This window comes from Peromyscus californicus, unplaced genomic scaffold (assembly GCF_007827085.1).
Source record: "Peromyscus californicus insignis strain IS unplaced genomic scaffold, ASM782708v3 Scaffold_11__1_contigs__length_118956290, whole genome shotgun sequence".
Taxonomy (NCBI): domain Eukaryota; kingdom Metazoa; phylum Chordata; class Mammalia; order Rodentia; family Cricetidae; genus Peromyscus; species Peromyscus californicus.
The window spans coordinates 33211511-33223972 of NW_026294402.1; the positions used below are offsets into that span (position 1 = coordinate 33211511).

A 12462-nucleotide genomic window follows, 5' to 3' on the forward strand; every position below is an offset into this window, starting at 1 on the left:
CTTAGCTCAGTCATTTTGTATCATTTGCTTGTGAGGAAAATGAACTATAACAGGGGTTCTGGTTGTTATCTAGGGGATGACTGAATCATTCCCTGACATAGACCAAGAATTGAAGTCTAGGAAAGACAGAAAGACCCTAGAGAAAGCAAGAGTAACAACAGCTTTGTCCCTTCAGGATAGGAGGAGCACTATGGCTGGGAGTCCTCTGTGGCTGAGTATTTTACAGGATTTCTGGTCTCTCTCTTCCCCTACAGGTTCTCCATACATTCTTGCCATTTCTCCTTATAATGTCTCCTGAGAAGAAGACACTTTCTCAGGGAATTGCTTTTACTTTCCTGGTCTTACTACATCCCTCTAATGTTCCTTCATAACTCTCAACATCCTCTCAGAAGGACTTTTCTACAATATGAGTTATTCACTAAACATACTTTTCAAATTTGCTTTACTTTGTCAGCTCAAGTAGGTTTTAAAGTCTTTATTCTATATGAGAATGAGAAAAAAATCAAGAAATACAGAGTTGGTTTATCTAGTTTTTTTTTCTAATCTAGTTCCTACTACACTTTAAACTTAAACATTCTTTGGTATTAAATAACATAAATCAATGTCATCACCAGAGAACTCCTGCATTCATTGTATTCTTAGATATTTCTTTAGAAGAAAGTAAGATTTTCCATTTTTTCCCTTAAGTTCAATTTCCCTAAAGCACATTTCAAATGCAACTTATTTTGTCTATTAAGGCTGTTGTCCTAATAACATCAGCACAAAAATTTGTTCATTTTTAGTAATTCTCTAAAATCCTGTTAACCCGCTGTCCTATTTTTCCTGCTCTTGCTATAATAAAAGACAAAGAACAAATCGACTCAGAGCAGGAGGTTTTATTTCATCTTAGAATCTATCACTGAAAGACGTCAGGGTAGGAACTCGAGGCAGGGACCTTATAGAGAGACTATGAGGGATGCTAAGTACTGGTCTTCTTCAGGCTCACATTCAACCACCTTCTTATACCTCCCAGGACCTACCCAAGGGTGGTATTGCACACAGTGAGGGTGGATCATCCCACAACAATGAAAGCCATAAAGATTTGCCTAAAGGTCAGTCTGATGTAAATGTTTCCTCAATTCATGCTTCCTCTTCCCAAATGTGTCAAGTTGACAACCAAGATTAGTCATCACACCTCCATTCATCAAAGATACTGTTCAATGAAAACTTTTTAAGTAATTAAGTTTTACAACAGTCAGATATAAAATTTAATTTAAAAATGCACACAAATCTGATCAACTTGTTATTTACTTTTTATTTAACATTTTGGACACAGGGATTTCATGTCTTGAATTTTTGGCCTTTTACCTTTAACTTCTAGTATTTCCCAGGACCTTATCAAAATGCCTCTTAAAACATTTTGAGCTTTTTTTCCAAAGAAAGTCAGACCTCAGCTTGAATCAATCATCTTTAACTTCACCAGCAAAACACGCATCATATGTTTTAAACAAGGAAAGAGCCAGTAGACAGTTTTACCAAATAAATATTGCTGCCACAAAAAAGTGATGATTTGAATTTCTAGCTCCTCAGCAAAGAAAATAATACTATATTAGAAATGTCATCATATTTCATTTTAGGTAGAAGCTACATTAAACAGGGTAATAGGCTTGAAATCAAGAGTCCAAAGGTTCATGAACTTTCTTTAAGAATCCTGTATCATCATGTAAACTATTATTCTCATGAGCTTCAATATTATGCTTGCAATAGTTTATTTTAGCAAAAAAATTTGCTTGTTTATATTTACAAGGTAAATGTTAGTTATTTAGTGGCGCTCTTACCCTGAGAGGAAAAGTCACAAAACACTACAGAATCCACTAACGAGAGTCTTATTAAGATAAGAAAAAAGGACAGACAAGTGCTCAGGCTTGCGGAAGAGATGTGTGTGGAGAAGAAGAAGGAAGCCGGGAATATGGCGTGGGCATATAAAGGCTGGGTGGCATATGCGTACAAAGGTCCATGGGGCTACTCCACGCATGAACATAGATCACATGGTCGTGCTGCATGCCCTTATGCAACCATGCAAAGCCACAGGGTCCTGGTCACATGAGACGCCTTGGCCCGGAAATGGCTATTTTGATCCGGAACTGGCTAGGCGAAAGTGTCTAGGTCCGCTGGACATGCACAACTGTGGGGGTGTGTTGTGGGTCTATCAGTAAGCATCAAACATGTAGTAAGACAATGTTCTGTGCAACCATAAGTACACTTGCAGTGGGTCATAAACAACGGTCAATGCAGAAATATGTATTAAATGCCTGTTTGACTATTAATTAAATAAATACATATTTAATTAAATATTTACTTAATACCTATTAAATACTGGCATTAGAGTGTGGTGGTATTTTACTTGTACTGAAATGTGATTTTAATTGTATGTTAATAAATAAAGTTGCCTGGGGGTCAGAGCTATTAGAGCCATAGCAAGTGTGTGGCGGCGGTGGCGCACGCCTTTAAGGACCTGGAGGGCGGTACATTCAGGCAGTAACGAGGCAGTCACATGTTTGGGTTTACAACCAATGAGAAGGCAGAACAGCTAGACTATATAAAGACATACGCACAGGAAGTAGCCTCTTTTCGGAGAGCTCTCTTGGCTGAAGAGGATCCCTGAATCAGGAAGGGCGAGGCTCTTAGCTTTGACCTCTTGGCTTTCTTCTCTGAATCGGTTCTGTGTTTCTTATTTAATAAGACCGTTGGTTACATCTACATTAGAGGATAAAAACATTCTTGTCCAGTAGAGGATCGAAAGGCAAGAACACAGAGACACAAAGAGGATTTCATATTTCATTTCAAATGGCAAATATGGCCAGTTATCCACATAGGCATGCAGACAACTTAATATTATTTTAATTAATATGAGAAAACTGTTCAATATCTCCAGTGATGGAAGAAGCAGAAGAAAACAGCCTTATGAATGACATCATGAAGAAGCTAGAGGCTTGTGTAGAGGAAAAGACAAAAAAATGTGAAGAACGCTGTAAACAACTAGAGGAAAGGGCAAACAAATTAGAAGAAATCAATAAAGTCCTGGAAGAAAACAATAAAATACTGAGAGAAAATCAAGAAAAATCAATGAAACAAATGAAGGAAACAGTCCAAGACCTGAAAAGCGAAATAGAAAAAATGAAGAAGACACAAACAGAGGGAATGCTGGAAATAGAAAATCTGAGAAAACGATTGGGAACTTCAGATGCAAGTATAATCAACAGAATGCAAGAGATGGAAGAGAGGATCTCTAGCGTTGAAGATACAGTAGAAGAAATACATTCATCAGTCAAAGAAAACACTAAAGCCAACAAAGTCATGAACCAAAATGTCCAAGAAATTTGGGACACCATGAAAAGACCAAACCTAAGAATAATAGGGGTCGAAGAAGGAGAGGAATACCAACTCAAGGGCACAGAAAATATATTCAACAAGATCATAGAAGAAAACTTTCCCAACTTAAAGAAGGAAATGCCTATGAAGATACAAGAAGCTTATAGAACACCAAACAGACTAGACCCCCCAAAAAAATGATAATGTCTATAATAACAAACAACAAACGAGAGAACTAATTAATACTATTCTAAAAGAAGCACAATGATAAAAGCATCAATTTTACACAAAGTGAGAAAACAAAATATATATAAAAGAAAATTATGAAAACCAGATAATTTCCAATTTCAATAAATATGAAAAGTATAGGAGTCCAGCTCCAACCTTTCAAAGGGTTCTTGGGGAGAGCAGAGAGGAATGAGCAAGTATTAGATAGAAATACAAGCGTAGATGGAGAGAAAGACAGAGACACAGGATAGCTTTGGGAAGCCCTGGGTCAATACCCAGTTGCCTTGAGATTTATTCTAATGGACTTTTTATACACTACCAAGGGGAGAGGCAAACGATCTTACCCTTTCAAGATCAAATCAGAATATACAGCCAAGTGTAGACCCTTCAAAACACCTGGTAACCATGCTCCTGGTCAAATCATCCTATTATGCAATCCCTGTTGGGTAAAGCAAGGTCAGACTTTCTGACCTTGAGTAAGGCCTTATTAGGGAGCCTCTGTGGGCCCCCACAAAAAAAAAACTGATGTTAATATATTTTAAACAAAACATACTAAATATAATATACCATGATAAAATATATTAAACACAAAAATATGATATCAAAAATAGCAAACAGATAATCTCCCCATGGTTTAACTACAGGCTCAGAGAGATTCAGTGTCTGATCAATACATTCTCCTGCTCAAGGTTTTTCTCAGAGCCACTTTAACATCTTTGTTCCTCAAGCTGTAGATTAAAGGGTTCATCATGGGAACCACAATGGTATAAAAAATAGAAGAGAATTTTCCCTCATCCATAGATACAGCTGAGGTAGGTTTGAGATACATGAATGCACCTGATCCAAAGAATAGACAAACAGCAAGCATATGGGAACTGCAGGTGCTGAAGGCTTTGGACCTGCTTTCAGTGGATCTTATTTTGAGGATGCTGGAAAGGATGAAGCCGTAAGAGGTAAAGATAATGACTGTGGGCACAGTGATGTCTTTTCCTGCCACAATGAACAGCTCCATCTCATTGGCATAGGTGCTGGTGCAGGAGAGCTGCAGTAAAGGGAAGACATTGCAGAAATAGTGGTTGATGGTGTTTCCATCACAGAAGGTCAGTCTTAGGATGAATCCGGTGTGGATCATGGCACCAGAAAACCCCATCAAATATGAACCAAACATTACATTGGAACACACCTTAGGAGACAAGGCAACGTTATACAAGAGTGGATTGCAGATGGTTACATAGCGATCACAGGCCATTGAAGTCAGCACGTAACATTCAGAGATGACAAAAAAACAAAAGAAGTAGAGCTGGGTCATACATCCCATGTAAGAGATAACATTCTTTTTTTGTATAAAGTTCATCAGCATTTTGGGTGTAATCACAGAAGAATAACAAAGATCAATGCAAGACAAGTTAAACAGAAAAAAGTACATAGGTGTGTGGAGGTGAGAATTTAGCACAATCAAAATGATCAAGGTCATATTTCCCAATGCAGTGATCATGTATATTACCAGAAAAAGGAGGAACAATGGTATTTTGAGGTCAGGTTGGTCTGTTATCCCCAAGAGTATGAATTCGGTTACCAAAGAATCATTTTCAAAAGCCATTCTTCTCTCAGAGAGTCTGTGGAAACAGAAAAATAAGTGAAATTTCAGGGGAAAAAGGAATTTAAAAACATATCTTCCCCTTCAAATGTCAGTTTTTTTGTTTGAATGTCAAAAAACAAATAGCTTCAGTCTTGAGCCCACCTTTCAAGCTACCAGTATAAGTAATAGCATTGTCTTCCTCAATTAGCATCTCAGAGGTTAAATACATTAAAGAGTCTCACTAGTATACCTCAGAACTTAGCCCAGTAACCTAATATGCTAATTTGACAACTTGAAAATTCAAAGACAAAAGATAAATTCGGTGCACAAGGACACAATTATCCTTTTTTCTAATCATTCAGGTGTGCCCTTCTCTTTGGGGATTATACATCCTCCAGATTTGAGCCAATATTGAACCCCCATCTTCCAGCTACCCTCTCTTCAAGGAAAAATATTATTTTGGTTATTTCTCAGCTTTTTTTAAACCATGTCTTCAATATTAATATTTCATAGAGTCTATCCCCAGAGATTTTTAAGTCTAGTTGCAAAGATTTCCATAGTATGTCATAACATGCTTCAGGTATTCTTACAAGAATTTTTTGCAAATATATTTTTAAATCTCTTTCTGCTTGTTTTATTTGTTTGTTATAGCTCTGTGGATGTACGCAAGTAGGTTAGACTAGTTCTGAACCACTGAACTCCTTTCTCTATCCCTCCCTATATAATTAGCTTTCAGATGGGATAGATTAAGACACATGCTTATGACATCTGGTGTGCATAGGAAAAACACCTAGGACACTGTCACTAAAGTGTTAATGACTAAAACCCTCAGGTGGCCAGCACATCTCCAGACAGGAACACTGACTTAACTAATGACATCTGTGGCCTGGAAAGATCCAAGGAGCTTCCCTCCACGGGTACCTATCATTTTGACAATGCTGAGGAAGTGGTCAACAGATGGAATCTTCCATCACAACCCCTTTCCACTGCATTAAACCCTCAATGCCCAAGTGCCATGTGCCAGAAGTCACTACTCCCACAGAGAGTCTAAGGCCTCTCTGTTGTTCTTATTTAAGGATAAATTCTTCTGCGTATGTTTGTCTGTTTCTTTTATTTCCAAAATGCTTCCAGGGATGTTGATCTAATAGTCACTGGAGATTTTCATTTTGATAATTTTCTCATTTCCTGTGTGCCAAGATACTTGACTATCACACCTTTTAATATATTTTAGGGGTTGCATATGGTCACCCAGGTCCTGTCAACATTTCAGTGTGTTGGATAAAATATGTTAAAGTTCCATCAGGTGACACGATACTGTAATGTTAATCTTCAAGAGGTTAGGGTTAGAAGACTGTGAGTCTCAGGTCAGCATGGCCAGTCCCGCCACTCCCAGGACAGCCTGGACTATACAATGAGACCATAATATAGGAACATCAAAACAGTATTTAAAAATAAAATAAATTAAAAATGGATTTAAATGATACTTACCATATAAAATTAAAATTTGTCAAAGTTCTATTTTTTTTTTGGCAAAGAATCCAGTTAATAAGTATTTTGTACTTTGTGGACCAAACTTTCCATAGTCATAGAAACTTTTATCAGTTGATCAGCTATGCAGACAGCTTTTTTGTGGCAGTTCTCCTTTAAGGAATGGCCCATTACTAATGGTCTTGAAACTGCTTATGCCTGTCTAGCTATTTTAAAATCTCAAAAGCTATATTACAATCTCAAAATCAGATCTGTTGTGGAATATCTAACTAGGTAAAGATGTGTTACATTTGTTTATGCTACAGAATATTAATATAACTGTGTAAAAATGTGTTACAATAGTTTCTGCTGACTTTGTTAACAATTTAATATGTTACTTTTGTTTATGCTGCATTTGTTTAATTAATTAAAGATATGTTGTATTTGTTTCACCTTGTCTGCCTAAGGCACCTGATTGTTCTGATAAAAAGCTGAAGGGCCAATAGCTAGGCAGAAGAGGGATAAGAGGGGCTAGAAGGCAGAGAGAATTAGTAGAAGAAGAGAGAAGAAGGAGAGATAAGGAGGGAGAAAGAGAGGGAGATGCCCCAGAGTCAGCCAGCCAGCTGACACAGTATGACATAGAAAAATGGGTAAAAAAAAAAAAAAAAAAAAAACCCAAGGCAAAATTTAGATAAAGAGAAACATATTAAAATAAGAGTTAAGAGAAGGCCAAGCATTCATAACTAGTAAGTCTCAATGTCTTGATTTGGGAACTGGTTAGTGGCCCAAAAGAAAAAGCCTGTTATACAGGTCTGTAGCTAGCTCATGGGTCCATAGCTTAAATAACTACAGAAATCAAGTATTTGTGTATTCTGTATACTTTCAAATATGAGGGAGGGAGAGAGATTACCATACAAAATATGAATGAAAAATCAGAAATGCAGAAGAGACTGAAGTAGGTTTTTATCAATAAGTGATGTAGATAAATTCTAATTGAATTTTATTTGTAGGCAGATGAAGTCACACATCAGTGTTATCATGTTTTAGCACATAAGAGGATCTGAGAAGAAGGTCCAGCAGAAAGTGAGAAGGAGACAGAGTGGGGGAAAAGGAAGGAAAAGAGGAGAGAGAGAGAGAGAGAGAGAGAGAGAGAGAGAGAGAGAGAGAGAGAGAGACAGAGAGAGAGACAGAGAGAGAGACAGAGAGAGAGACAGAGAGACAGAGAGACAGAGACAGAGAGAGACAGAGAGAGACAGAGAGACAGAGAGAGATGGAGAGAGACAGAGAGAGACAGAGAGAGAGACAGAGAGAGAGACAGAGAGAGACAGAGACAGAGAGAGACAGAGAGACAGAGAGAGACAGACAGAGGAGACTTAGACTTTAGACTCAGACTCTGTGACTCCCAGGTATTCATGTGATAATTCTTATACAAACACCAAGGTCCAATGATTACAACATTCGTTTTATGCATATGTCATTGTGAAACACATTGGAAGGAAACTGTGTTTTCAAAGCTTGACTGATTAAAACTGCAATGACTGGTCAGGTTTGAAATTTGTAAGCCCAGATGCTAATTACCTTATCTTGAGCTAGCATTAGTCTCACCTTCCATTAGATATTCCTTGCCCAGCTCTGTGTCAGAACTAACATGGCTTCAATAATAGATCAAAAGAATGGAGTTGTTTCACTTACCAGACCACAAGCTTCCACCACCCTAAAAGCTAAGAATGTCATCAGAGAACTTCTTGGGTCTATAGCTCCTCCATCTTGATGTAATTGCCTTTCTGATGTACCCACCAAGCTTTTCTAAATTCACCTTGATGTATAACTTCATTGGTTCTATAAAACTATAAAACTTCAAGAAACTGTTTTCACACTGAAAAATGGAATTTGAGGTAACCTAAATCTGTTTTTTGCCAGACCATGGTCATTCAAAATGGCTCAAGAATGAACTCTTTTTTTTTTTTTTTCCATTTAAGGTAAGAGCTGTGTTCTTTTGCATAAACATTGTCTTTATCACATATTACTTTGAAATACTGTATTTCAGTAGGCACCACATCATATAGAACCATAGTGATCTCACATGCAATTTGGAAAAGTTCAGTTTATAAAATGAAATCATTTTACCATCTTAGCATCTTCATCTCTTACCTAACAGTTGGATATCACAAGGTTAAGACAACTGTAAAAAATTAAAGTTAAGTTTTTGTCTTACTAAGACATACTTGGCAAAATATTTTCTTTGTGTTTTATAATAATCATAAAATGAAAATCTATTGCAACTGTCAAAAGAAAAATTGAAAAGACTCAAATGGAATCATCCCTGAAAACTAAAACATTGCCAGAACATATCAGTCCTCAAAAGAATATAGCAAGTTGAGAAAAAAAAAACTGTCACAAAACTGCAAAATAAAGAAATAAAACAGCATTAATAGATCCTCAACTATCAATGATTACATAGGAAAAAAATCAACTAATCCTTTTATAAAAGACTTCGAGTGACTCAATGAAGCAAAATAAGAAGCATACATATTCTGTCTACATGAGACTCACTTTAATTTTAAGGAAACAGAATGAAAGTGAGGAGATGGAAAAAGAAACCCTGTGTAAACCTAATATTATGAGAGTATGAGTAAGAAGAATGATATCTGTCAAAATGGATGTTAGGTCAGCAGATGTGAGTTGAAACAAAGAAGACATTACATAGTGAAAATCTGACAATTCATTAGGGTTTTACATTTAAAAAAAGAAACTAATTTGAAAGGAAGATGCTGGTGGGTTGGGGGCATTTGTTCAGTGGCAGCTGTGGCAAGTAAAGGGAATGCATATTACCAAGATACATTCTATACATATATAAATGTTTCAAAACATTTTATTTTAATGCTTAGAATTTCAGATATAAACACTTTATTTAAATTATTTTTACCCATCTCTTTTCCTTTTTTCTATCTCTCAAGTTCATGACCTTTTATTATTAATTATTACATATATACACAGGCATATACATACACACATACCTCAAAGAATTCATCTATGGTAGTCTTATGCTGAGGTATTTGGGCATGACCACATAGGATAGACTATCAACTGCAATGTCTGTCTTTCTGTCTCTGTCTCTCTCTCTGTTTCTCTCTGTCTCTGTCTCTCTGTCATACTCTTTTACTTGCTCACTCTCATTTACCTCCTGTAAGGTTATTTTAAGTTTTATGTCATATATTTAAGTTCTATATGAATGGTTTTCATCAAGAAAACAAATATCAAATGCTAGGGAGAGTGCCTATCCAATGATTGTGTAGTAGAAAAGTAGTCTGGAATTTCCTCCCAAATATTGGGGATCACAGGGTCAATAAATTTGACCCTGTGATCCCCAATACCACACTATTATTGGCTTCTCTTTTAGTGCTCCTCTTCTGCCCAGTCTTTGGGACCTCCATCAAAATAATTAAGATGAGTTGCACAGAGCTTATCCTAGAGACTTTCAAGCATAAACAAGAAAATTGATTCATGTGAAGGAGAATGGATAGAACAGAAGATTTTCAGGTCAATAAAATAAACCAGACTCAGAAAAATAAACACCGGTTTTCTGTTCTGTAGGACCTGAAAACACAAGAGGAAGAGGTCTAGTGTGACCTAAAAGATGGGAGAAGAAAATGCAATAGGAATGAATGTTAGGAAATTACAATGATGTCCATGTATGGAAATGACAAACATTATTTTGTAGGATAAATAAAATAATAAAATGAAATATGACTATATTATAACTATGTAGTGTGAAAACCTTTGACACAGATTTATCCTCACTAAAAAAGTAATTTATAAGTAGTACATGTTAATGAGTCCATTTATTGTTGCTCATGTTCACATACTTGGAGATGGCCACTTACCATGGACTATCATTTGCAATATTTTTATATTATAATGTATGTGTATGAATGTTTAAAAAATAGGTAATTCAAGTTGACTTGTGTGTGAGGAATTCAATTGTCAGTTAAATATCTAATATTAAAAGAAACCCCTAATTGTACATTTTACCATGATTTCAGTTTTTAAAATGTCATCTAACAATAAATACTAACAAAAATATCATAGTTGTTGTGAAAGAGAAACATTGCCTTGATTCTAAAGTTCTACAGAGTAATTTTAAGAAGAAGTTGTAGATCAACACACTTTGTACATGTAGATTTTTTTTAATTTTAGCAAATTTTATAAATGTAATAATCAGGAATATTGCTTGAAATTTAAAAGAATAGCATCTTGATTAGTGCTCTGTGAAACTCCCAAAGGATAGCTAAGTGATTGATTTAAATTAAATGAATAAAAATTCAAGTTAATCGTAGAATGATTGTGACAAAGAACAAATCATTCAGACATCAGATTAATGTCTCATTATTTTTACATTCTAACCATGTGAGTCAATATCTATAACCATGTACACATTTGAATATGCTCCTAATCTGCACAATCAGGATAGAAGTTACAAATCTATGGGGATTAAATATGTTTTCAGTGTTCTGATTGATCCTCCTTTGATAATTTCATGTATTTATAAAATATTCTGGTGATTTTCACCCTCACCACCCACTCTTATTCCACTTCCAGTTCCCCTGAAACCTTCTTGTTCCCACAGGTCCCTGTCCTGTTTTCATGTTATTTTTCCCCTAGATTAAAATTTTGTTTGGGACTCACTAAGTAAGTTTACTACGGTTGTTCATATGAGCATGGGAAGGGGTTGTTTACTAGAACATGGAAAACTTACCAGTGGCTACACCACTGGAAGAAATGACTCCTCTAGCAGCCAATAACTGCCAATAATTCTTCAGGAAGTGGTGGGTTCTCATGGTCTGGTCCATCCCCATTTGTGCTTTCTCTCCCACTCCAAGGGAGGGGTTTCCTAGTCCCTTCAGACCCAGGATGCACAGGGTCCTGGTGTAGAGGGGCATCTGGGGAGCAGCCTACCCTCCATATCTCTTCCAGAGAAATGGAGTGGGAGACCTTTGCTTGGCACTCTCTCTGCTGATCTCCTTGTGCTGTGGTACTGCAGTTTGTGCAGGAAAAGGTGGGGAGAGCAGGCACTTCCTTTTTTCTCCTCCTCTCCTTTCCCTCTGAACCATGGTCCACCAGTATTCCCTTCACCGGCCAGGGTCACACTTTTTCATGTGGATGCTTTGGGTTTACCAGATGTTCCATCATGTGGAGGTCACCATAGTTACTGTATGCTCATGAATGCAATGGTTATATCATACCCCAATGACAACACTTCACATCACACCTCCTGTCCTTTGGTCTTATTGTTTTGTTGACTCTCTTCCATGATGTTTTCTGAGACATGGGGGTAATATAGATGCTCCATTTAGAGATGAATTCTCAACTCTTAACCTATTCTCAGTGCTTTGACCAGGTTTATGGGTCTCTGCATTAACTCTGCTACTCTCTACTAAGCAAAACTTCACTGCCGAAGGCTAAGACAATGTAATTTATGGATAGAAGCATGCATTTAAAAATATCATTTGACATCATATTCATTAGCAAAACAAAATTAGTAGGTTCCTTGCCAAAGCTTATGGCCATCCTTTCCATGGGCTTCTAAGCAGGGTTACAAATACAGTACCATCCAGAATTCCCTCCTGTGGAGAGAACCTCAAATGTATAATGATTGGGTACTCCTAGAACAGTCATGCTGCTATTGAGCTAATGAGTACATCATGCCTGGCAGGAAGATATTACAGATTCTAGGGTCCACATTTGGGTGAGAGTGTTGGTAACTTTTCTCTCCTGGCATTCTGGATGACATTTTCTGCCATCACAAAACTAGCCAAAAGGGTAGATGCTTCCAGCTC

General features: G+C 36.8%; 1 protein-coding gene across 2 annotated transcripts; it reads right to left on the minus strand.

Annotated features, from left to right (window-relative positions):
• Window positions 1–584: 584 nt before the first annotated feature.
• On the minus strand, window positions 585–9802 carry LOC128103546 (olfactory receptor 145-like). 2 transcript variants are annotated; one of them, XM_052728044.1, is made up of 3 exons: window positions 9789–9802; window positions 4267–5183; window positions 585–592 (listed from the first exon to the last, which is right to left on the minus strand). In XM_052728044.1, exons 1-3 carry the CDS (start codon window positions 9800–9802, stop codon window positions 585–587), a joined length of 939 nt encoding a protein of 312 aa, XP_052584004.1. The 2 variants fall into 2 exon arrangements, with proteins under 2 accessions (XP_052584004.1, XP_052583995.1); XM_052728035.1 differs by lacking the exon at window positions 585–592 and having other exon boundaries at window positions 4247–5183.
• Window positions 9803–12462: the final 2660 nt, after the last annotated feature.